Source organism: Amblyraja radiata, chromosome 16, assembly GCF_010909765.2.
Source record: "Amblyraja radiata isolate CabotCenter1 chromosome 16, sAmbRad1.1.pri, whole genome shotgun sequence".
Classification (NCBI taxonomy): Eukaryota; Metazoa; Chordata; class Chondrichthyes; order Rajiformes; family Rajidae; genus Amblyraja; species Amblyraja radiata.
The window spans coordinates 17,437,343-17,464,531 of record NC_045971.1 but is presented as its reverse complement, the minus strand read 5'-3'; the positions used below and the strand labels follow the sequence as shown (position 1 = coordinate 17,464,531).

Sequence of the window (27,189 nt, the reverse complement as noted above, 5' to 3'; positions counted from 1 at the left end):
TAATATATTGAAAAAAAACGCCGCGACCTAGCTGAAGCCTCGAGCACGCGGAGACCACTCTCGAGCATGAAGAAGAGTTACGAAGACCTCCTAGGACCTCGTGCTGCGAGTATGAGTCGAGGGCAAACTCGCCAGAACCCGCGGATTAGGCTGCCCAAGTGGGACAGGCCCTTAAGATTGTTTTTCTCAGTTGGGTTCTTCCATAGACCAAAACCTTGCTTCGCCAGATTGTCCATTTTGGAATTTATGCTCCAGTCTTCGATTTACACAGATTGCTTCGACATGTAATATGCTCAGCTTTTCCCGTCTGCATATTGTACTAACTGAAAAGGCTTGCAATGTCGATAGCTTTTCTCAATTTACAATACATGCCAATAAACAGTTTGTTTGTGTGGGGAAAGCACAGCGTGTCTACTGGTACAATGCAAGTGCGAACAGGTGATTGTTTTGTAAACTGTAAATGAAGAGTGATACAAAGGAATGCATGAGCTGATGAACTGTCATGTATCATGAGTGATGAGGATCGTGCTGCAGGGAACATTGAGACATGGAAAGAACAATGAATAACTGGGAGTGACATCTGAACGTCATGTGAGCTAAAATATGACTTACTGGATGTACTAGGGTTGGGTGGCATTTGCGTTTCCTCCTTTCTTTTCTTTTGTGGAACGAACAACATTGTTAAGTAAAACACAAAGTGGTGGAGTAGCTCAACAGGTCAGGCAGCATCTGTGGAAGGAATGGGTAGACACCCACACATGTTTCTCCAACTATCCCACCCTTCTTTGCCCCCAAAACCATCCCTTTCCATCTGTATCCCTGCCTTTGGGTTTATATTTCACTGCTCTTCTCTCCTTATGTTTACTTTTCATCTCTGGCCCTTGTCCACTCATCTGCCAATGTAACCCCCCCCTCACCTGTGCCTATCTATCAATTAATTACCAGGCTTTGTCCCACCCCAATCTCTTCCCATCTTTCTCCCCATTATTGCAATCAGTCTGAAGAAGGATCATGAACTGAAACGTCGCCTATCCACTCCCTCCACAGGTGCTGCCAGGCCCTCTGAGTCACTCCAACACTTTGTGCTTTACTCAAGATTCCACATTCGCAATTCCTTGTGACAACATTTTGTGAAGGTTATGTATGAAGGTGGGAACCAAAAGGAAATGTGAAGCTCCTTGCTTTGTTAACCCAGCAACACTTACCATCTTGGATCATGCACCAAGATCTGGCATTGTTAGCATATCCATTTCTGGTCCCATTTCCCAAGCTAAGGTAGCACCACCATCAATTGTCAAATCTGATATGATAAAAACGATTCATAACTCCAGATACTTGTTACAAAAACAAAATGCCAGAATTTCTCAATTGTTATTTTATTGAAAATGTATGAAGATGAGTTTATGTAAAGCCACATTCTCGTAACAAGACCTGCTATTGCATTGTAACAATACCTTGCTTCTCTGGTTTACGACCAAGATGATGAGATTTATAAGGCAATGAATTTTTCATAGCAAAGGAAGCTCAGGTTATCTGTAAGGTCAACTTTGATTTTCCCTTCAGTTGCCGTTGAATTACAAAGTGCCCTAAGGCGAGTTATCAAAATGTAATGGATCTAACTAGGAATTGCTCATTAACTGTTTCTGACAAATAGTGAACTGGGAACAGTCTTCAAAACGGCCAGTCACAAAAACTGGTTGCCGATATAAAATCCAACCAATTGCTTCAGTAGATTGGGGAGACTCGGTAAAGATTGTACAAAGAGATGACCCATTCAACTATAGCGTTAAACTCATCCCATTTAAACCATGCATGTTATATTGGGAAATTATACTTTCTAGTAGACGGCTTAACCAGTGAAGATTTTGGTGGGACTCAACAACAGCAGAAAAATCTGTCCTCCTCTCGTTCCATTTAGAAAGTGTGTTCATTTACACACATCAACATTTTTACATGGAGATTAAATTAATTCTTTGTTGTGGACAGTAATTTTTTTTCTGTATACGTAGAGGTGCCGGCACATATGATCAATAAATTCTCATGGCACGTGGGTGGAAAACCAAATAATAACGTTTAACTTTTTAGAAATGCCGTAACGTCTCGCATACCGTCACACAAAAAAGCACTGTTTTTTTTATATGGTAAAAGTGTGATGTGATGTGTGTGTGTGTGTCAGGCACCAACTTCAAAATTCAGTTCCTTTGAAGTCAATGGGATTGAATTTCAGAAGCAGTTTCAAGCCTCACAATACTACAGCATCCTTTCTGCACATACAGGTGTTAGTTTGGAGTTTAGAGATACTGCGTAGAAACAAGCGCTTTGGTCCACCGAGTCGATACCGACCATCGACCGCTAGTTCTATGTTCTCATCCCACTTTCTCATCCACTCCTTGCTCATTAGGGATAATTTTACAGACGGCAATTAACCTGCAAATCCGCACGTCTTTGGGATGTGGGAGGAAACCGGAGTACCTGGAGGAAATCCATGCGGTCAACTCCAAACAGAGAGCACCGGAGATCAGGATCACGAGCTTTTCAGCTTCACAATGTGAAACACTGGAAACTGGATCCCAGCATTTGATCATTTCTATGTGGCTCTGGAGGTCAGGTAACAAGATCAGCAGCAAGTCCTCCAATATCAGGTGATGAAGGCACAGTTTGACAAGAAAAATGAATTTTAGTTCTTTATGCAACTTCTTTGTAATGATGGGGAATGCAAAGTCTCCAAGTGGATAAGAATTGAAAATGTGCACAACATTCCCTATAAGAGTCTATGAAGGTTTAGTGCAAACACTGGTGCAATGTTAAAATTTTGAAGGTCATGAAAGAATGGGGATATTATATTTGATGTACATTTGTTAGAGTCGTAAATAGAGTTGGTTTTAAAAGGCAATATCCAAAGTGGCTGTCATACATTTTTACTTCACAACACCAAAACTATCACTGCCACCAGTCTTCCCTACAGTCTCTGGAGTAATCCAATTCTCAATACAAACAGCCCACACCTCCCTTAGCAACACAACTTCACAAACATTCAAACACTTGGTTAATCTTCCTCTTCATTAGTTCCTTTTCACAAGCAGCCAACACAGCAACAGTCAATCTGAAAGCCTCATAAATAAACAACGGCTCTGGGGATTCCGAAAAGAAAAATGGCCAGATTTTGAGGCCTAGACTCCAGGAGAAGCCTTGAATACCGACCTTGGACTTGGCAACAACCCTGTTGCTTCTGTGTCAGTTACTGTACAAAATGCAGAATAAATACAAATAAATCTGTGACTGTTCTTCACATTACTGCGCAGCTTTTAGCACGGTCCTTTCTGATCTCCGTATCTTCCAGTAAGTCTGTCCTTGCTGGCATCTGCGATACCCTCTTTAATCCCCGCTTGGAATTACTGCGCTTCAGATTTTTTTGCATCTTATTTACAGAGGCCAGGGTAGTAACATGGAATACATCGCGGACACTGTTCTCAGAGGCTTTAGATGAACACTCCACATAGGCCGTCGCTCCGATCTGCCGAGCCACTGTGCTGCCCTGGAGAAAGAGAGGGAGGAGGCAAGGGGGATAAAAGTCAGAACGTTAACCTTCACGGCATAAAGAATAGCATGAAATGTGTGCTTCATCCATTATGTTGTCCAATACAAGTAATTTGAGCACAGCATAAAATGTTGCCCAAGCAGGATTCATTCAAAAGCATGTCAAAATAGCCAAAGTAAGGCTCAGCTTTGCTGCCTTTAAAGTGCTGCTTTTGGAACTTCATGAATTTTGTAGGGTTTCTTTGAAAAATATGTATTAATGTCATAATGTGAAATTTCAGATAAAGTCAAATGGAGCTATTCCCTCCGATCTGCCTCTCGATCTTCCCACTTCTAGGAGAAACCTCCCTGCAAACATGTGTATCATTAAGGAGCCTCCTGGCTATGAATGGGTGAGGGTAATTCTATGCTTGGGTGTTGAGGGAGCTTTGAGGAGGAGAGAGGAGGGCTTCGTTAGATTGAACACCTCATTAAAGACCGCTAAACATCACCTCTCAGATATGACTGGGGCGCTTCTCAAAGGCTGCATTTCGAAAAGGATGCTCTCACGATAAAATGAAAATAATTAGTGTTTAAACGTAGAAACAACAGCTCTTCAATGGACTACATTGAAGTTCTATTTATTCCACCCATGTTACATTGAATTAATGTTTGAATCCTTTTAAATCAACCTCATAATATTTAAAGGAACAGCTAAACTGTGACCCCTTGTCCAGGACAAGGGGTCACAGTTTAAGGATAAGGGGGAAATCCTTTAGGACCGAGATGAGAAAAACATTTTTCACACAGAGAGTGGTGAATCTCTGGAATTCTCTGCCACAGAAGGTAGTTGAGGCCAGTTCATTGGCTATATTTAAGAGGGAGTTAGATGTGGCCCTTGTGGCTAAAGGGATCAGGAGGTATGGAGAGAAGGCAGGTACAGGATACTGAGTTGGATGATCAGCCATGATCATATTGAATGGTGGTGCAGGCTCGAAGGGCCGAATGGCCTACTCCTGCACCTATTTTCTATGTTTCTATGTTTCTATTTAATTTTGTACTGATCTGCAAAGGTGGAAGAGACTTTAATCGGAAAATTAAGTTACGAAAAAGCAGCCTGGTGTATAAATGAGGCCGAGCCTTTGTGCCAAGAGATTTGGTACCCGGTGTAACAACAGGAGCATAATTAAAGACAAACAGCCACCTGTGGACTATCAGGTACTGTTGCAGCTGCTCCAGTTCAGTAGTTGGAATGTAATACAGCCACATGCTTTATTAATTGTTCAACATGACAGAACCAGTTCTTTAGTCACAATGTTTTTAAGCCGTGCTATTTTGCGAAGCTTTACAAGGAAACAAAGAGATGTGAAGAAATGTAATAAAAGACATACCTAATGAATTCCACAGAGAGAAACCATTATACGTTGTTTGGCACTTTCAAAATGACAGCAATTAAAGTGGATAATACATCTATTCTCCAGGAACTAGATGTTTGGCATTCAATAAAATTGCCATCATGAAATCAGAACAGTTCATCTTTTATTGATAGTGCTGATGTCAAAAATACCATCTTTCACTGTCATTCAGAGTAAAACTAAATTGCCCTCATTCCAGCATCTGTATGGGTCAAGGAAGTGAGACTAATCGAAAAATGTGGGTCAACTAGTCCTTCCATCCTGCTGACACCCACGATTATTTAAAGCTTTGACAGAAATTATTGTAATCGCCTAATCTAATCTAATAGGCAATAGATAATAGACAGTAGGTGCAGGAGTAGGCCATTCGGCCCTTCGAGCCAGCACCGCCATTCAATGTGATCATGGCTGATCATCCCCAATCAGTACCCCATTCCTGCCCTCTCCCCATGTCCACTTGCAATTCGGACGGTGAATCTCAGAGCTATTTTGTTAAACCAAAGCCGAGGTAAAGCACTTCAGAGCAGCGAGCACTTCATCCGACAAACCTGCTCGGTGGAAGGGGCGAGGTGCGGGTGGTGCAGAGAGTGAAAGACTGCTGTTCATCGGTGTGTGAGGCGATCTCCCGGGATTGTGAAGCCAGCCATGTCATTGTGGTTTGACGATTAATGAAGGCAGCAGGGACATAGCCAGAATATGTGCAGCACTTCAAGCCACCTGAAGCATTTCATCTTCAGCAGCTCCGCGCCATCGACAAAGCAACTCCAGTGACCAGGCGGCCATGAGTTCTTTGTAAAGAAAATAATTCATAAGCACCAACTGAAACGCCTGCCCATGACGGATTAGCTTCAAGTCTCAGCTTTCAGATAGTGCATGTGTTTCCCTCAACTGTGGAATTGAGTGGTTTAAAATACTTTGCAGAAAGTCTACAAAACAGTGGAGCTGGGTTCAATGCTGACTTTGGCTGCAAACTGTGTGGAGTTTCCACATTCTTCCTGGGATCACATTTCTGCCCAGTATTCCCGTTTCCTTCCCACATCCCAAAGAAGTGGCGGTATGTTAATTGACTACTCTAGGTAAACAATAAAAGAACCCACGGAGAGATGATGGGCATGTGGTAGGGAATAGGTGGCAGGTAAATACAGGTAAATGGAACTGATACGATTGCCAGCATGGAACCAATGGGCCAAATGGCCTCCTTCTGTATCACAATATACACACATACCTGTTCGTGCGTAACTGGGATAAGTCTCAGCTTGGAGAGTTCTCTCAGGACATTCAGGTCTGTCCTCATGTCAATCTTACACCCGACAACCAACACTTTGGCACTGGGACAGAACTCCTGGGTCTCACTTTGCCACTGAAAGGAAAAAGAAAGCAGCAAAATGAGCAACAGATCATTTGAGGTGCAATGAAACAACAAACCTTCGACAAGTGCATAGGTTCTAGGAGCAGAATTATGCCATTCAGCCGATCAAGTCTACTCCTCCATGGCTGATCTATCTCTCCCTCTCAACCCAATTCAACGTGGCCTTCCCTCCATAAACCCCTGAAGCACGTACTAATCAAGAATCTGTCAATCTCCACCATAAATATATCCATTGACTTGGCAATAAAATACAAAGTTCTGGAGTAACTCAGAGATTGAGGATCTCCACAGATATCGCCTGACCTGCCAAGTTCCTCCAGCACTTCCTGTGTTTTACTCAAGATTCCAGCATCTGCAGTTCCAATAGTTATGCTCCAATAGTTATTTAGTGAATCTTAATAGTTATGAAATGTACTGTTTTGAAGGAATGTTATGAGAAGGGGACACACATTCATGGTCAAGTTGTGATGTCCCAAATCTCTTGACTTTGATTATGCGGCATAATCACTAATTGGAAGAATAGATTTCATCATTTAAATCATCTGTTGCTTGTGTTTATATGGAGTCTCAAGACCAGATTAAGTTATTTCATTGTCTAGTTCAGTTAGCATGGAGATGTTTCAGTATTGTTTTAAAGGACCTATACACTGCTGGTCAGAGCCCGCATGGATTAAAGACAATTAAGGATTGAAGAAGGTTCGCGATCCCAAAACGTTGCCTGTTCTTTCCCTCCACAGATGCTGTCCGACCCAACAGCTTCCTCTGGCACTTGGTTTTTAAAACCAACCGATCCATTGGACTTTTAAGAAATGCTGATTCTTTTAAAAATAACTTTATTCTAAAGTGATCATTTGTTTAAAAATTACAGGATAATAAAGACATTTAGGACTCTGGAAGTGAGGGATGATCATTGAGGTGTAAAGAATCATGAGAGGAATAGATCAGGTAAATACACGGAGTCTCTTGCCCAAAGTAGGGGAATCGATAACCAGGGGATATAGGTTTGAGGTGAAGGGGAAAAGATTTATTAGGAACCTGAGGGGTAACCTTTTTTTACACCAAAGGTGGTGGGTGTATGGAACGAGCTGCCGGAGGAGATAGTTGAGGCAAGTTCTGTCTTGCTTGCTGCAGCTTAACAAACCATCTAATGCAATAATACACGGATAAATATATAATAATTAATAATATAATAGCCAGTAATGCTAGATAACCAAACCATAATAGTGCAAAACTGAAGTCCTAGTGCAACCAAAAACAAAGTGCATAGAAGATCATATTTGCTGAGGTTGTGGTAAGTGTTCTATGTAATTCATCTTCTTCTGAGATGTTGCCTGACCTGCTGAGTTACTCCAGCACTTTGTGTCTTCTAATGGCTGGTGTGTGCAGTATTCAAGAGCCAAATGGTTACTGGAGAGAAGCTGTTATTGAACCTGGAGGTCATGGTTTTCAGGCTCCTGTACCTTCTTCCCGATGGTAGCAATGAGACAAGAGGGTGACCAGGGTGGTATGCGTTTTGATGATATTGGGTGCCTTTTTCACTTCAAGGGTAGGGTGGTCAGTGCCTGTGATGGACCGGGCAGTGTCTCCTACTCTCTGGACACCATTAATTAAATATAATAAGATTTCCTTCAAAGCTTTGTTTAGAAATCAGAACAGAGTTGGGTTTAAGTTAGTTTATTGTCACATGTACCAAGGTTTAGTGAAAAGCCTTTGTTGCGTGCTAGCCAGTCAGCGGAAAGACAATACATGATTACATTCGAGACTGCGTACAATACAGAAGAGCATTCCTGTTGTGAAAATAATCTTACTCTCTGACAAAATTAACAAGCGATAATGCCTTTTTTGCCTTATAGGTCGTGAAATATTATTTCATGTAATTAGCCTTTGTTCCACTTCACAGAAGGCTGAAGATGCATCAACTCCCTGGCTGCTAATGAAGATGCCCTTCCCATTTTCTGTAAGTCTACTTTCTCACTCCATGAACTGTAGACGGCACTGTGTGGCCCCAAAGGAGCCCTTGTTCAGTGAACCATGACCTGTGTAATGATCCAGGCCCTCAGTTTTCCTGCTGGTGGTTCCCACAAGTGTTGACAGTTCAAGAAGTTGCAAATGGATTAGAGTAACGGCAGCCCCCGCAGAGAGGGGGCATTTGAGGCAGGAATTTGTCAAAGATGGGTCACGGATCACCGATGGCAGGGTCGATTAGTTGTCAGTGGGATCCCGACCTCCTCCACGCACTCCTCGTCAGCAACTATTCCTCCCTAATGCTTTCGCCTTTGGACACATTCCAGCAGGATGTCACTTCACTGAACCATTGCTGGATCAGGAGTTCATTAGACCTTGCCCTGATGCATGTTCCCGCACACAAAAAGAATAGACTGTTAAAGCCAACAGCGTTGCCACCTTTCACCGACTGGAAGTCCCTGTCCGCAGCTTCAACCTATTCCAACTTACAGGAACATGATTGTGGACTTGTTTCTTAAAAAAACACACCACTAAAGTAGCGGAAATCTAAATATTCTCCTGGTGAATATTCAGCAACAGGGGCTCCCTATCCCTCCACTCCCCATAACTCCATGTGCCTATCTAAAAGCATCTTTGATCTAACTATAGAATCTGTGAGAAAGTTTATAATGTGTGCTTTTGTATTCAGGGTCTGACATTTTGCTTATCTCACCCACTGTTGCCAGCCTCTCATTTGGGTCATTAATTTACACCTTTCATTGAACGTCCAGAATCCCACATGATTAAAGCTCATAATTTGATTTATTCCAACAGGACTAATAGTTACGACATCAACTGGTTATCTGTCGACTACATAAAGCTTTGGGATGACTGCCAGTGACAGGTCAGAAGCACATCAGCGCCTCTACTTCCTGAGAAGATTACGGAGAGTTGGTTTGTCAAGGAGAACTCTAACTTCTACAGGTGCACAGTAGAGAGCATGCTGACCGGTTGCATCGTGGCTTGGTTCGGCAACTTGAGCGCCCTGGAGAGGAAGAGACTACAAAAAGTAGTAAACACTGCCCAGTCCATCATCGGCTCTGACCTTCCTTCCATCGAGGGGATTTATCGCAGTCGCTGCCTCATAAAGGCTGGCAGTATCATCAAAGACCCACACCATCCTGGCCACACACTCATCTCCCTGCTACCTTCATGTAGAAGGTACAGGAGCCTGAAGACTGCAACGACCAGGTTCAGGAATAGCTACTTCCCCACAGCCATCAGGCTATTAAACCTGGCTCGGACAAAACTCTGAACATTAATAACCCATTATCTGTTATTTGCACTTTATCAGTTTATTTCTTCATGTGTTTTGTAGTCAATGTCTACTATGTTCTGTTGTGCTGAAGCAAAGCAAGAATTTCATTGTCCTATCAGGGACACATGACAATAAACTCACTTGAACTTGAAATTGAATTCAAATTTAGAATTCAGAATTCAAGGTTTATCAGGAGGCTACCTGGATCAGAGGGTATTAGCTATAAGAAGATCTTGGATAAACGTTGAATCATTTTCTCTGGTGTGCTGGTTTAGTTTAGCGATATAACGTGGAAACAGGCCCTGCATCCCCACCGAGTCCATGTTGACCATCAATCACCGGTACACTACTTCTATCTTACACACTAGGGACAATTTACAAAAGCCAATTAACTTACAAACCTGCACCTTTTTGGAATGTGGGCGGAAACCAGAGCACCCAGAGAAAACCCACGTGGTCACAGGGAGAACAAACAAACTCCACACAGACAGCACCCATAGTCAGGATTGAACCCAGATCTCTGGAGCTGTGAGGCAGCAACTATACCACTGCGCAACTGTGCCACTGTGTTGGAGGTCGAGGGGAGACCTGATGGAAGTATATAAAATTATGAGAGGCTTAGATAGGGTAGACAGTCACAACCTTTTTCATAGGATGGAAATGTCAAAGACTCGATGGCATAACTTTAAAGTGAGGGAGGCAAAATGTATAGCATATGGTGGTAATGTCTTGAATCACACAAATATTAAGAAGAACCGAAGGTTTGTCTTGGGTTCTCCAGTTTCCACCCATATCTCAAAGATGTGGATTCGATAGGTTAATTGGCCACTGTGAGTGGCCCCTTCTGTGTAGGTGTGCAATAGAATTTGGGGGAAGTTAATGGGAATGTGAAGGGTGTAAATGAGTAGTTGATGGTTGGCATGATGAGTTGGACTTGTATCTGTGCTGTCTATTTCTATGGTTCCACGACACAGGCTGGGTTCCAGCATTTAACTCCAGCCAACTCCAGCTTAGACTGGGAAACCTTCCCACTGTTCCCATGCCTGGTTAGCCCTGGTACAAGTTCTGTAGCTCATTTAAATCCATGGGAAAACAGCTGTCTGCAGAACAGTAATGAGTAGTGAATTCCCTTCGGATTTGCGTTGAAAAACTACATGTTTTTTTTTGTTTTTTTCACAAAAAGAAACTTAAAATGTTTTAATATTTGTTTATATTTCCCGAGTGGTTTAGGATGTTTGAGAATGTCAAATAAACGAAAAAAACATATATTTTAAACAACGAGTTGGCATTCGGTGTGCCCGGGTTAGAGCTGGGCCTCTGATCATCTGCAAGCCAGACTTCCAGTGGGAACGGGTGGTAGATGCTTGCTGCTAGGGAACAGCACAGGGGCAAGAGGCCAGCAAGTGAATATATCTCACTGGTCAGTAGAAGAAGCTTCTCATGGCCATTTCAGTAAACATGCACCTGAGGTTCATGCCAAGCCAGTGAGTTTGGATTGATTGCATTCGAAAAGCAACCACATGGCCTATGTAGGAAAAGGGGCACCATTGGCAGTAACATGGGGATTTGCACATTACGCTGAACATCTACAGATAGAGTAATAGAATCATACAATGTGGAAACAGGCCCTTCAGCCCAACTTGCCCACACTGACCATCATGTCCCATCAACACTAGTCCCACCTATCTGCATTTGGCCCATATCTCTCTAAACCTATCCTATCCATGTACTTGTCTAAAGGTTTCTTAAACGTTTCAATAGTACCTGCCTCAACGACCTTCTCCGGCAGCTTGTTCCATACACACACCATCATTTGTGTAAAAAAGTTATCACTCATGATTTTTTTCCCTCAGGGTTCTAGCATCTGTAGCGCCTTGGTTCTCTAATTAAACCACTAGCACGTCTGTGAGATGCTGGAAGAAACTGGAACACTGAAAGGAAACTCATGTAGTTACTGGGAGTGTCACGGAAGCCAAGATTGAACGTGGGTATTGGGAGCCGTGGGGCACCGCTGCTATCTTGATCTTGAATGGGATTTAAAACCTCTCTCTCTCACTTGTTGAATGAGCCTCTGCAGAGGCATTGACCCTAAACCCTCAAGTGGTTGAGAATTCTTTAACACTGTGGATCCTTGGTAAAAGACTAATTTGAAGGCATGAAAAGACACAAGGACTGATCAATCAGGAAGCAGTCTTTCGTTGACACATTTCTTTGGTTTTCAATTGTGGGAAAAAAAAAGAAACTCTGAAGTGATGAGAACTCAGTGGAGATCCAATCGGAACAGGAGACAGTTTGTACTGAAGTGAGCTGGAGAAACCGCCTGCAGCACATTTAACTTTAGGAGAAATAGTTAAGAGGACCGTTCACAGTTGTGCTGAAAACCCAGGTCAAATGTCAATGTCCAGTCCACATACAGTTCGGATGCTCACTGGTGTCAGATGGGACAGGGCTCATTTAGTTGCAGCCAGAGGTGGAGCTAAGGTGATTTAGGGCTGTGGAGAACAGATCCGACCATTGTCTGCTGCTGGTAGGTTTTACCGCACATGGAAGCGGAGTGGCGGCCTCATTACAGAAAAACAGAGCTCGGGCTAAATCCAGAAAGTAACACCAGCTGTTAAAGGAGATGAACACAGAGGGGAAGGTAATTTACAGATACCAACAACCCAGCAGAGAAAACAAATGCCCACCACTCTCCTCCCCACACTGACCCATTGCTCATTTTTCACCTGTTCCCTGTGCCCTCACAAAGACAAAGCTTCTAATCTAACCAGATCTCGGGAGACACCAGCAAACCCACCCGGCCATGGGAACAGCAACTCACTGGCCACACACTGAAACAAACTAAGCTTCACTCACAGTTGCCTAAGCAACAGATTAAGCCCATGTTTTTGTATTGCCTCTGCTGAGCCTTATAGGGATATGCAAAATCTGTAAGAGATACACTGGATTTAGAATGAAAAATATCATTTGAAGTGAGCCCATATTATCCTTCCTATGTTAGGTTTTGGCACAAACGCAAGGAGGTGTCAGGGATACTTGGTGATTTCTATGGTAGATTTACTGCAATGAGCTGAAACCAATAAATGATCAATAACTACTGCTGAAGTTTAGTGAACTTCACGTGTGTAAAGCAAAATCCACATGACAAAGATCTGCAGAGAGCATTCATTTTGCAACAAGAATATGCTGCAGGAACTCAGTGAGTCGGGCAGCATTTGTGGAGGGAATGGACAGGTGACGTTTCGGGTCATGACCCTTCATCGGACTGATGAACAAGATGATGTACCACGGAAGGGCAGAAACACCCCCGTGACATTAGTACTACAATCAACTACAGGAATCGTTAGTGCTCCCTACTAAAACTAGTGGAAGAATGGAAAGTCTTTTCTCCCTTTCCCTTGTCAATATTGCCTGACCTCCTGAGTTCATCCAGAACTTTGCATGTTACTCAAGATTCCAGCATCAGCAGTTTCTTGGCTCTTCATTGAACAACAGCCGGTCATTGCAATTGGTTTTAGATGTCAGGAGTGAAAACTGGACAAAATGGAAAACAAAAGTTTGTTCTTGTTGCTTCGCTGTGAGACTGGAGACTGAAAGGGAAGCCTGTGTCACTGAAGATGCCCAGCCATTTATACACTGGGAGCGGGAGACAATTTGTGGACGAGGAATGTTGAGCAGCCTGCATGCCGACATCACATTGCACATCAAGGATCCATTTCAGAGCAGGCAAAGCCTGTCCGTGGTGTGATAGATGCTTTGCGTTTATTGCAATAGTCAAGTCAAGTCAAGTCAAGTCAAGTTTATTTGTCACATACACATACGAGATGTGCAGTGAAATGAAATATTTCATATTTCAATAGACCCGATCCATTAAGTATTTTCCCATTATGGCTGATCTGATCTGCCTGATCATTTGGAGCACTAACATTCCTGCAGCTGACTAGAGGACTAATGTAGCATGCATATTTCTTCTTTCTCCCTGGTAGATCATGTTGTTCTTCTAGTCAGCTGCCTGCTAGTTAGTCCAAGAAACATACATGGATTCACAACAACTTAGTTCAGTTTGGAGATACAGTGTGGAAACAGACCCTTCGGCCCACTGAGTCCGTACTGACCAGTGAGCCCCGCACACATACACTATCCTACGCACACTAGGGAGAATTTACAATTATACCAAGCCAATTAACCCACAAACCTTTATGTCTTTGGAGTGTGGGAGGAAACCAGAAAAACCTCATGCAAGTCATGGGGTGAACGTACAAACTCCGTATAGATAGCACCCGTAGTCAGGATGGAACCCGGGTCTCTGGCGATGTAATGCCCCTGTCCCACTTAGAAAACCCGAACGGAAACCTCTGGAGACTTTGCGCCCCACCCAAAGTTTCCGTGTGGTTCCCGGAGGTTGCAGGTGGTTGCCGGAGGTTGCAGGTAATGGAAGCAGGTAGGGAGACTGACAAAAACCTATGGGAACCTCCGGGAACCGCACGGAAACCTTGGGTGGGGCGCAAAGTCTCCAGAGGTTTCCGTTCAGGTTTCCTAAGTGGGACAGGGGCATAAGGCAGCAACTCGACAGCTGTGCCACCATGCTAAACTTACATTTACATGACATCGTTATACACCAAACCATCCCACAGAGCTTCACATTAGTAAACAAAACTGTGATAGCGACCCAGATATAAACAATTATGACGGACATTCAACAACTTAAAGGTTTAGGTTTTAAGGAGTGGCATCAAGGAAGAAAGTAAATTAGCGAAACAAAGAGTTTAAAGGACAGAATTCCAAATGTGGGAACCAAAATAGCTTCACTCGTGGGGGAATGCTAAAAGCACTGCAATTGGAAGTGTAGAGATCTCAGTGTGTTGTAGACTTGGAGGAGGTTACAAAGATAGAGGGGGGTAGATGTACTGAGGGAATTAAAGACAGTTAAGGCTGTCCATCCTCTGCTTCCAGAGGGAGCACCTTACCACTGTACAGATGTGCATGCCTGTTGCCTTTCCATTGCTCACCCAGTGACTATAATGTTAGTTCGACCAATGTAGGAAAGCACCAGCAATCTGCTCAAAGCTGGTGGACACTGGGTTTAAAGTCATCTACTTGTGATGTGAAAACAGGAACATTTGGTATTTGGGGTAGCTGGACATCTCTGATGTTCCTGCTCTCCCACTCCAACCCTGGTCTCCGGAAGTGGCGGCGCTGTGATACGGCTGCGGATCGCCTGCAGTCTGTCTGTTTTTACTTTTTTGTGTTGTTTTTTTTGTCTAGTTTAGTAAATTTTTTGGTTATTAGGTGGTGTTATGTGTGTGGGGGGGGGGAGGGTGAAACAGGGCTTTCTGTCTCTCCCTTCGGGGGAATGCGACTTTTTTGTCCTATCCCCCTTCTCTTCCCCCGTCTGCGCTGAGGCCTAATGGCGGAGTTGGCGGCCTCCAACCTGCGACCGACCTCGAGGGTCCGGAGGTAGAGCCAGCCAGGACTCACCAACGCGAGGCTGGCCGTCTTCGAGCTGTGGCAATGTCCGGGCAGCGGCACGACTCGGCGCTCCGGTGAGGGCGGATGGCGCGGGGCTGGGACACTCCCGTGCGGGCTGCACGGCTACCGGCTGGAAGGCGCTCCCGTGTGAGCGGCCTGGGTCCCGGCTGGAAGGCGCTCCCGTGGGGGCAGCCCGGTGCGGGGCTGAGACGCTGCCGTGTGGGTGGCCTGGCTACCGGCTGGAAGGCGCTCCGGTGAGGGCGGACCGGCTCCCGGCTGGAAGGCGCTCCCGTGTGAGCGGCCTGGGTCCCGGCTGGAAGTGGCTCCCGTGGGGGCAGTCCGGTGCGGGGCTGAGACGCTGCCGTATGGGCAGCCCGGTGCGGGGCGGAGACGGTGCTCCGGCGGCTGAGGCGGCATTCTAGCGGCAGCGACCTGGATCTGGGGCTCGGCCGTGGGCCAGTGGATGACAATGTCGGGAGCTCGCAGGGCACAGGCTGGTGCCTGTTTTCCGGAGCTCCCGTTGCAACAGCTGCGTCCGCTGGACTGGAGGGCGGCATCTTCGACCACCCCCGGGCCGCGGAGCTTGAACCGCGGGACTGATACCATCGCCCGGTGGGGTATCGCCTCGGCGCAGAGGGAGAAGAGGAGGGAAGAGACAGTAACTCTAAGACTTTTGCCTCCATCACAGTGAGGAGGTGTTTGGTGAACTCACTGTGGTGGATGTTAATTTGTGTTTATTGTGTGTTGTTATTATTACATGTATGGCTGCAGGCAACAGAATTTCGTTCAGACCGAAAGGTCTGAATGACAATAAAGGAAATCTAATCTAAATCTAATCTAATCTAATAATATAAGGGAACTTGGTGGTGCTGGATTAGCAGATTTTCCAGACCACTGGATGGTGTCCATATTAAAGTCAGGCCACTGGAAGTTGTCCATATTAATACCACAACACATCCTGACCTGAAACATCAACCACCCTTTTTACTCCAATGATGCTGCCTGACCCACTAAGTTACTCCAGCACTTTGTGTCTATCTATGGTGTATACCAGTATTTACAGTTCTTTTCTACACACCTTTAATTTACTTTTGTCTGGAAATGTTTCACTGTATTAAAACAATTTTTCTAATGAATGGGAACTGGAGCCTCAGTGGGTGGAGAGCAAGGGAAGTGAAGAAGACAAAATGCCAGAGTAACTCAGCAGGCCAGGCAGCATTTTTGGGTAACGTGGATGGACGATATTTCGGGTCGGGACTGAAGGGTCTTCGACCTGAAACACTAGTTCAGTTCCCTTTTCCGCAGAGGCTGTCGAACCTGCTGAGTATTTCCAGCATTTTCAGTTTTAATTCAAGGGAACTGGAGCTCTGGTGGGTGGAAAGGGGGCATAGGAGACTTCCACTGGTGCACCAGATGGTGTTCGGGCATGGTCAGATTTGCAGGTCCGTGGAGTTTTACTGAAACTTCTGTCGAGATGTCTAACTAGCTAGTTGCCGTCGTCAGATCTGAGATCAGAACTAATGTGTGTCCTGTCCAACCAACAGAATATATTCTCCTTAAACTCCATTGCAGTCAGTTTCAATTGTGTAAAATGTAATAGTTGATTAGCTTTAGAGCAACTTTACATTCGTACCACTTTAGCGAATTTAATACTGTCTATTAGTTCTGCGCTGAATTTTAAAAGCAACATTTAATTAGAACTACTGCAGCAAGAAGTGGTGATGATCAGGTTTAGTATGCTGGTGCTAACATCGCGGCGATACATGCAGCAACTGCCAAGACTTCTTTTCTCATCAATTTCAATAGCAGCAAAAGCCCTTTCAAATCAAGACCATGCTGACCATCAGAGCAGCTGGCATTTACAATGGAAGCTCTCCATAAACACTGGCACCATTTTCAAAAGGGAGCTGAGGAGGTGGCTTGGTTTATTTGCTGGATCGATGACAGATTTTACATCGCACACTCAAACGAACACCGCCTCCTTGTCCTCCCCAACTCACACATTCCCAGCAGTGAAAGTACGCACTTTCCAAATGTCTCCATAATGCAACTCATCATTAGTGTCAAGAGGTAGGTACAGGAACTGTGGTAAAATATCATCATCGTATTTTTTATATGAGGATATGGGGAAAAAGCAGGAACGGGTTACTGATTTTGGGATGATCAGCCACGCTTGAAGGGCCGAATAACCATATAATAACCATATAACAATTACAGCACGGAAACAGGCCATCTCGACCCTTCTAGTGCCGAACACGTATTCTCCCCTAGTCCCATATACCTGCGCTCAGACCATAACCCTCCATCCCTTTCCCATCCATATAACTATCCAATTTATTTTTAAATGATAAAAACGAACCTGCCTCCACCACCTTCACTGGAAGCTCATTCCACACAGCTACCACTCTCTGAGTAAAGAAGTTCCCCCTCATGTTACCCCTAAACTTCAGTCCCTTAATTCTCAAGTCATGTCCCCTTGTTTGAATCTTCCCTACTCTCAGTGGGAAAAGCTTTTCCACGTCAACTCTGTCTATCCCTCTCATCATTTTAAAAACCTCTATCAAGTACCCCCTTAACCTTCTGCGCTCCAAAGAATAAAGCCCTAACTTGTTCAACCTTTCTCTGTAACTTAGTTGCTGAAACCCAAGCAACATTCTAGTAAATCTCCTCTGTACTCTCTCTATTTTGTTGACATCCTTCCTATAATTAGGCGACCAATGAATGTCCTACTCCTGCACCTATTTTCTATGTTTTTATGTTTCACAAATGACAGACCCGGTTCCTGCACTGTACAGTTCTATGTTCAATGTTGTTATATGCCCATCTGTTCATGTGCCAATTTAGATAGCATACTGGGTAGAGAGGGATGTACAGTCTTCAAGAGATTGCATAGAAGAATAGCCACACAGGACATGCCTTCTTCCAGTTTAAGGTATAGGCTCAGGAGACAAGGATCTGCAGATGCTGGAATCTTGAGCAAAACACACAAAGTGCTGGAGGAACTCAGCAGGTCAGGCAGCATCAGTGACCAGAGAAACAGCACTTCATATTTTCCTTAGGTAGCTTCCAACCTAAAGGTATGAACAGTGAATTATCCAATTTTAGGTAAGTAATCTAGGAACATTCCTCTTTTGTTCCATAGATACATAGGCAATAGGTGCAGGTGTAGGCCATTTGGCCCTTCGAGCCAGCACCACCATTCAATGCGATCATAGCTGATCATCCACAATCAGTACCCTGTTCCTGCCTTCTCCCCATACCCCCTGATTCGGCTAGCCCGAAGAGCTCGATCTAACTCTCTTTTAAATGCATTCAGTGAATCGGCCTCCACTGCCTTCTGAGGCAGAGAATTCCACAAACGTACAACTCTCTGGGTGAAAAAGTTGTTCTTCATCTCAGTTCTAAATGGCCTACCTCTTATTCTTAAACCGTGGCCCCTGGTTCTGGACTCCCCCAACATCGGGGACATTTTTCCTACATCTAACGTGTCCAATCCCTTAATAATTTTATATGTTTCAATAAGATTCCCTCTCATCCTTCTAAATTCCAGTGAATACAAGCCCAGTCGCTCCATTCTTTCATAATATGACAGTTCCGCCATCGCGGGAATTAACCCTGTGAACTCCCTCAATAGCAAGAATGTCCTTCCTCAAATTAGGAGACCAAAAATGCACACAATACTCCAGGTGTGGGACTCACCATGGCCCTGTACAACTGCAGAAGGACCTCTTTGCTCCTATACTCAACTCCTCTCATTAAGAAGGCCAACATGCCATTATCTTGTTCACTGCCTGTTGTACCCCACCTCTTCCCTCACTCCCTCTGCCTATATTCCTTTCTCTGGCTCCACAATTTAAATCTCTTCCATCCTTATCTCACACCTTTTGCTGTTTCATCTCTGGCCTTTGTCCAACCATCTGCCTATCCAACCTCCTTCCCTGTATCTATCTATCACCATTTACCTGGCTTTGTCCTAGCCCTCCTATCTGCCAGCTTTCACAACCTCCTCCCCCCCCCCCCCCACCATCACAATTCAGTCTGTAGAGGGATCCCGACCAGAAACATCACCTATTAATGTTCTCCTGTGCTGCTGCCTGACACGCTAAATTACTCCAGCACTTTGGGTCTTTTTTTTGTAAACCAGTATCTGGAGTTCCTTGTGTCTGCGATATTTAAGTTCAGGGCCCTTCTTCAAACTCAAGGTGTAGGCTCACTTCATACTCATTTGGGGCCACATTAGACCAATTTTCTTCCCCTCAAACTGTTTGTTTTCCGAGCCTTACAAAGTCATGAGGTAAATGTTCATTCTTTTTCTCCCCGCTGAACCCCGGGTGCACAATGCAGCTAAACCCAAATTAGAAGCATCTCCAGGCCAGTAATCGGAATTAATTTGACTTTGGTGGGTTTTCTAGCAAATGTTATACAGTCTTACTGTTCTAATAACTCCGAACCGATAAATTTGTTTTAAAATATAATTTTTTTAATCCAATGTCCACTTTCTACAGTGTTCACAAATGCTGCCAGTGCTGTGTCATTTACTGCCATTTTACATTCATTTTATTCAGCTTGGAAGAGCATCAAATGCTAACACGGTGCGATTTTACAGTGCTATCAAAATCCTACTAAAGAGCAGGATAATCTTCGGGGGAAAATGAATCTCATAAAAAACAGAGAGACGGGATAATGAGACGATCTCATAAAGAAGGAAAGTGCTCTCAGATGTTGATTGTGTCAGTGAGTCTACTGCATTGTCAAACTATTAATCCTAAAATGCCCGTCACAAGGGAGTTACATTCACTCATGTTTGATACATGCATCGCTGATCTGAATACTCGTTGTTTGGTGCCTAGTATCACCACCATTTTTTTGTAAAACAGTACAGAGAGAGATTGGGTAAAAATGATTTTGTACTGATTCAGCTGGCAGGAGTAACTGTACCAATAGGCCAGAGATTCCCATGTCCACATTATTGAAAGGCAGAATTTGGCACAATTTGCATCCAGGACTTGCCATTGTATTTCCTCATATACAAACGGTAGCTTTTTTAAATGTTCTGAAATATAAAAACCACGACAGTATATCTCACTGAGTCCCTCTTCACCCCCTCTCCCATTGGGTAGAAGATATTAAAGCTTTAAAGCACGTACATCCAGATCCAGGAACAGCTTCTTTCCCTCTATTATCCAATATTGAACAGTCCTCCCTATGAACTAAGAGTAAAGACACGATCGCCCAACCCATCTCATTGCTGACTGCAGACATTTTTGAGCGAAGGGGTCACACTGGCTGTCTCCTAATCTCTGGTAGACCCTTGAAATTCAGTGTGTTTTGAAAAATTTCACCAATGGATCCACCATCTCTGCAGCATTTCCCCTAAAACCCTTAGGTGGAAACTAATCGACTCCTGATGATATGTCTGCCTTTAGCCCTGAGAATTTCTCCAATATCTTTTTCCTTGCAACTGGATTTTACAAGTTACTTGATATTAGCCTGCCTATTCACCCCCCCCCCCCCCCTCCCCCCCCCCCCAATGATCTTCTCTGGAACATCTCGGTTACTCTAATAATGGCTGTTGTATGTAGTTGTATTGTGAAAGTATTGATTTTTTTCATTGTTTATTTATTAAGTGCATGTATTGAGATTACGGGCCTGTTCTGCTGCTGCAGCAAAAAAACTGAATTGCTCCAATGTCGGCACATACAGGTCGGCCACCAATTTTCCAGCACCCTTGGTTCCAGAGCCTTTCTGGATTATCTGTTTTGCTGGACCAAGAGACATCCTGGCCATGGGGGGGCCGAGATACCATCCCACAAAGTGGGCCACAGAAGGCAGCTATGGGAACGGACCTGCCGGCTCTGGATGGGCTGGAGTTCCAAAGCCCCGGCCACAGGGGGGCAAATTCAACCCTCCGATCGGCCGCGGAACTCCTGAAGAAGTCGAGATTGTCCACCTTACTCGGAATAGGGGTCACATTTTCGGCGGGACTTCCTGGGGGGGAGGGGATGGGGGAGGGGGGGGGGGGGGAGAGCAGGGAATTTTGTCCGGATGAAATAGACCACCAGTGGCTTGGAAAATCGGAGGTGGACCTGAATGATCAGGGGGCGCTGTCCTGTACACGGCTGCCCTGCCAGCAGTTGTCTGTCTTTTCACCGTTTTATTTTTATTTTTAGTTAGTTAAAGTGTTTTGTTTGGAGGTCTAGACTTTTTTTGTGTGGGGGGTGGGGGGGGGGGGGGGGGAAGGGGGAAACTGCCTTTCAGGGTCCCTACCTGGTCGGAGAGGCCGCTTTTCTCCGGGCTGCAGCTTCGACCCGTCCTCGCGGCCTACCAGCGGGCCTGGAGCGGCGTTTCCTGTCGCGGACCGCCCAGAACCTCGGCTTCGGCGGCGGCACAGCGCTGGAGCGCTATCGTGGAGCGGGCGATGCCTTGCCTGGGTCGCCGCGCTGGAACTCCGGTGAGCTGAGACTGCCGGGAACAACATCGCGGAGCTGCGGGTCTGTGGAGCGGCCAGCTGCGGGCGGCGGCGCCGAACTTTACACCGGGAGCCTGGGATCTCTAGATGAGATCGCCAGTTGTGGAGCTCCATCCGGCGCGGCCTTGTCGGCTTCGGAAGCCGCGGCCTCCAGTACGGAGGCGGCCGTTCCAGGGTTCCCATGCTGCTGTGAGGACTCTCCCGACGCCGGAGCACCACCACCCGGCGAGAACGGCCAGGAACATCGGGCCTCCGTAGAGGCAACTGTGGAGGCCTCAATAGGCCCGACTATGGGTGAACTGGGGTTGGGGACTGGACTTTGTGCCTTCCCTCATGGTGGGAGCCATTGTGGGGGGATGTTCTTTGTGTTTAGGACTCTCATTGATGTTATGTCTGTATTCTTTTTTTGTGTGCTGCAAAATGGCAAAAAGCATTTCACTTCACTACACCTCGGTGTATGTGAATGTGACTAATAAAATACCTTTGATACCTTTGATGACTCTTGACTCTCTTGCCTCATTCTTGTCCCAAATTGGATGATGTGTTACTGCCACCAGATGTGTTAATTCCACATCTGTTCTAACTGGCACTGCCTCGAGACCACTCTGGGGTATTAGTACAGGGAATGTGCTTCTGCTGACAACTTCCCCAGTGAGAGGCAGATGGCAAGTGTAGTATCAGGGTGCTGGAGCTCATTTCTGTACCTGACTATTTCCTACTACTGCCCTGCAATAATCCATTTCATTCCTGAATAAAAAAGGATAAAAATAAGGGGAAATAAGTGGAAAGAGTCCCCACCCAATGATGATCCCTTCTCCCGTCTCCATCGACCCCTCTCCTCTTGGACTCCCCCTTCTACCCTCTTTAGACCTTTCATTTCTATTGTGTATGAAGAAGGGTCTTGACCCGAAAAGTCATCTATTCCTTCTCTCCAGAGATGCTGCCTGACCCGCTGAGTTGCTCTAGCATTTTGTGTGTATCTTTGGTGTTAAACCAATATCTGCAGTTCCTTCCTACACAAAATAACATCTGTTGAACATGATCATAACTGTGAGCAGAACAAAAAGTATCAGAAACACATCGATCAGGGCAGAAATGTAGGAAGAAAAATTAACATTTCAGATCTGACCTTTTGTCAGAAAGCAGCATTTTCTCGTTTCTAGCCTTTAGAGATTTTACTCCTTATTAAAGCTATGACTGACACATTTGAATGCCAAGGAAACCGTGGACTTGAAATGGAGTGTACTGTAAAAAGTTCACAACATGACCCTATAAAAAACAATTCACAGAGATACGGACATATTACAGCTTGAAATGTTCTTTCTTAAGTATTATTTCTCAATCTTTTCCACCAGGTACCAATTTTTAAATGTTCTTTTGTGAATTGTGTTCAGACATTAATTTTCATAAAGTCCTGTTTTATCATCTCAATCTAAATGACAGCACCTCCAGAGATACAGCGTTCCCTCAGGCTGGAGTTATTTCCTATTTGTAGCACTGCCCAAAATTAACATTTCAACATTTCATTCAAAGTTAAAGTTCGGGCCTCAAAATATGTTCGGGCATCAAGAGTAAAGTTCAAGGATACTTGTGGACTTTATTTTTGATGGGTTCCAGAATTATATGATCACATTTTCTCGCACGTTTATTCATATGCACAGATGCAACCAATCTTTCAGGAAAGAAAGAAGCACTTTTAAGTTTTAAGATGTTGCTTAAAAAAAAACATTTTAATCGCAAAACGATGGCGGTAACATCAAATAGTACAGAACAGGAACAGGCCCTTCGGCCCACAATATCTGTGCCGAACATGACACCAGGTTAAGCTAATCTCTTCTGCCTGCATGTGTTCCATATCCCTACATTCTCTGCATATCTATGTGCCTGTCTAAAAACCTCTCCATTACCACTGCCATATCTGTCTTCATCACCATCGCCACCTTCACCACCATCACCACCATCGCCACCTTCACCACCATCACCACCTTTAGCACCACGTTCCAGGCCCCCACCACTTTGGGTTAAAAAAAAAAAAAATTTCCCTGCACATCTCTTTTAAATTTTGCCCCACTCACCTGAAATCTTTGCCCGCAAGTCATTGATATTTCCACCCTGGGAAAAAGTTTTTTTTTGTCTACTCTATCAATGCATCTTAATTTTATGTGCTTCTATCGGGTTTTCACTTGTCACTTGTTCCATCGTGCTTGTGCTTCTGTGCTGCCCTTCACTAAAGTACTCCAATATGAGATCTACAACATCCCTATTGCCCCCCAAGATAAGCACTTTCTATGCTTCACATTACTAGCAAGAGACTGCTCAAAAGCCACATGTTAAAGACTACACTGTAGAAATTTAGAAACAAGTAACTGTAGATGCTGGTTTTACAAAGGAAAGTCTGAAGGAGGGTCCTGACCCGAAACGTCACCTATCCATGTTCTCCTGAGATACTGCCTGACCCACTGAGTTCCTCCGGCACTTTGTAAACTACCCTGTAGAAATAATTTGGTTACCTTGTTTGATTAGGTAAGTGGGTTTACCACTTCAACAAACTTGTTAGTGCACATATTCCTTATATTCAAATCTAGATAACGATAGCATGGACAGAAAAAACACTCAAAAATGTGCAAATTAATGTCGCTAAAATATTGACAAGAAGTCGTCTGCATGGTGGCACGGCAATAGAGTTGGAGCCTTGCAATGCTTGCAGCACCAGAGACCCAGGTTCGATCCTGGATACAGGTGCAGCTTGGATGGAGTTTGTACGTTCTCCCCGTGACCGCGTGGGTTTTCTCCAAGAACTTCGGTTTCCTCCCACACTCCAAAGACGTACAGGTTTGTAGATTAATTGGCTTGGTATATATATATTTTGTTTAAATTGGCCCTTGTGTATGTAGGATAGTGTTAATGGGTGGGGATCGCTGGTCGGCATGGACTCAGTGGGCCGAATGGCCTTGTGGTGCTGTATCTCTGAACGAAACTAAATTAATAAGTAATTTCTGCCTTCCAGCCATGTCCAACCCAACTTGTCTGCTTCCTTCAGACAACTACAGGCAGGCACCAACCTTCTTTAAAACACTGTCTAGGGTCTCCGGACGGCTGATGTCGAAGCAGATTAGCACGGCATCCGAGTCAGGGTAGGCCAACGGGCGAACGTTGTCATAATATGCCGATCCTGGAGGAGACAAAAGAAAGCAAAGATGTCAAAACGGGATGTAAACGGCAAGTTATTTCATGCAGGCCCTGTCATGACTAAGCGGCATACAGGTTCTTAATAAAACAAATGCATTAAACAGGAGAGATTTCACAGCAGGATACAGACAACAGCAAAACAGAAAACTGCTGAGCATATCATTTGTCAAAGAGCTTCATGCTCGGGTGAGTGCACCTCTTTATACCTGACTTTTCATTGAAATTGAACTTCTAGTGCAAGAAAATCCATAATCCAACTTCCAGACAAACAAAATTAATCCGGTGACCTCAGCCAAGAATCCAATAACCAAGACATTTGAAGCATTATTGTGGCAAACAGTAATCTTAGGAAATACCAACAGACTTAAATTCAAGTACGAGGCGTTGTTAAGGTCGCACTTTAGTCTAGTTTAGAGATACAGCGTGGAAACAGGCCCTTCAGCCCACTGAGTCCGCACCGTCCAACGAGCCCCACACCAACACTATCCTACACACGCTAAGGACAATTTACTATTTTACCAAGCCGATTAACTTACAAACCTGTATGTCTTTGGGGTGTAGGAGGAAACCAGATCCCGGGGAAAACCTATGCAGGTCACGGGAAGAACGTGCAAACTCTGTACAGACAGCACCAGTAGTCAGGATCGAACCTGGGTCTCTGGCGCGGTAAGGCAACAACTCTACCGCTGCGCCACCGTGCCGCCCTTGTAGTAATGTGTTCTGTTTTGGTCACCCTATTGTGGGAAAGATGCCACTAAGATTTAAAAGGTGCAGAGATTTGTGATGATTCTGCCAGGACTCTAGAGCGTGAGCTAAAGGGACATGTTGGGCTGGTTAGGACGTTATCCCTCGGTACGCAGGAGGCTGTAGGGTGAGGTTTATAAGATCATGAGGGAAATAGGTAAGTTGAATGTGGAGTCCCTTTCTCAGGGTAGAGGATTCTAGAACTAGAGGGCATAGGGTTGTGAGAGGAAAGATTTAATATCAACCCAAGGAGCAACTTTCTCACCCAGTAGATTATAACCAATAAACCACGGACAAAATGGACTTCAGTTCTATCAAACAGCGATGCTACGTCAAACCTGCTGGCATTCTTTTTGTCTAGGTTTCCTTCATAGATAGAAAGGTGACTTTTCTCCTTCTATGGATAAGCTGAAACAATCAATCTGGAAAGTAATATTGATTAAGGAGTACAAAGGCATGTCACATAACAAGTTCATGACATGCCTTCACACCAGTTCAAACTATTTACCATTCTAATGGCGAAAGGGACCTTCATGCCCTTACAGTGTTGGTAGTGGAACTGGCCTGGGTAAATTGTCCCTAGTGTGTGGGTGAATGGGGAACCTGGGAGAGTTGATGGGAATATAGGGAGAAATAGAACGGGATAGAATAGAGTAAGAGCAAACGGATACTTGATGGTCAGATCACACTTGGCGGACTGAAGGGCCTGTTTTCATGCTGAATTTCCCTAATGCCCCGTCCCATTTAGGAAACCTGAACGGAAACCTCTGGAGACTTTGTGCCCCACCCAAGGTTTCCGTGCGGTTCCCGGAGGTTCCCGGAGGTTTTTGTCAGTCTCCCTACCTGCTTCCACTACCTGCAACCTCTGGCAACCACCTTCAACCTCCGGGAACCGCACGGAAACCTTGGGTGGGGCGCAAAGTCTCCAGAGGTTTCCGTTCAGGTTTCCTAAGTGGGACAGGGGCATTAGACTCTAAAATACAAGGAACAAAAAGAGGAGGCAGTGACTTGGAGACTACAGTATTCTCCAGTTCTGTGGTGTAGAGCCTTCATTATAACTTGGTATCCTCCAGTTCAGATAATTCAGAAATTGTCATTCAGTGAAATTGATCCAAATAGACAAAGGAGTGAGAAATTAATGTACTGTAATGCAAAGGGCGTCTCAACCTGCTACCATTGATCCACGATCAAAAGATTAAAAAGATGAAGACACTGTTCAGAGCTAACATGATGCCTTGCTGAACTATGTACAAACCTTCCATCTTTGCTATTATTACCAGTGGATTAAACTAATTTTGCGATATCAAACAACACGTGTTAAGATGTCACGTTTTTGAACAATTTCATGCAATTAGAAAGATTTTTGCCTCCAATTTATTGCACCCCATGAAGAATGGCTGCCTCAAAACCATTAAACTTGGGCAGTAAAAAATAAGGCTACGTTATTCATCTTGAGGCTACTGTTGACAATAGCTTGTGAAGACTGTCGCAAACAGGTCAGTTGCGGATAACTTGCTATTTACACAGAATCACAGGATATTGGAAATCGTCTCAAAACAAATCTATTATGGATTCAACTGACACCAAGTTTGCTGGGTAAACTGACATGCGAATGATTCTGGTGCAAAAATACATCAGATTTTTAAGAGATTCGGTCAATAGGAGACTGGGGTTGGACAGGTTAATAGGCAGCAGCAGAGGGAGAAAACTCCAGCTTTGACATACTGTATGTTGTCTATCTTTGGGTAACTTTAGA

At 44.6% G+C, this 27,189-nt stretch overlaps 1 protein-coding gene across 1 annotated transcript in view; it reads right to left on the bottom strand.

Moving 5' to 3' along the window:
- Positions 1 to 1,360: 1,360 nt before the first annotated feature.
- rnd2 (Rho family GTPase 2) overlaps positions 1,361 to 27,189 on the bottom strand; it is a 76,248-nt gene continuing 50,419 nt past the window's right edge. The window contains exons 3-5 of the mRNA XM_033035261.1: positions 24,563 to 24,672; positions 6,157 to 6,291; positions 1,361 to 3,535 (exon numbers count right to left, since the gene is read on the bottom strand). Coding sequence (XP_032891152.1) covers positions 3,287 to 3,535; positions 6,157 to 6,291; positions 24,563 to 24,672 — 494 coding nt within the window. The 3' untranslated portion in view covers positions 1,361 to 3,286. The remainder of the gene's footprint in view (positions 3,536 to 6,156; positions 6,292 to 24,562; positions 24,673 to 27,189) is intronic.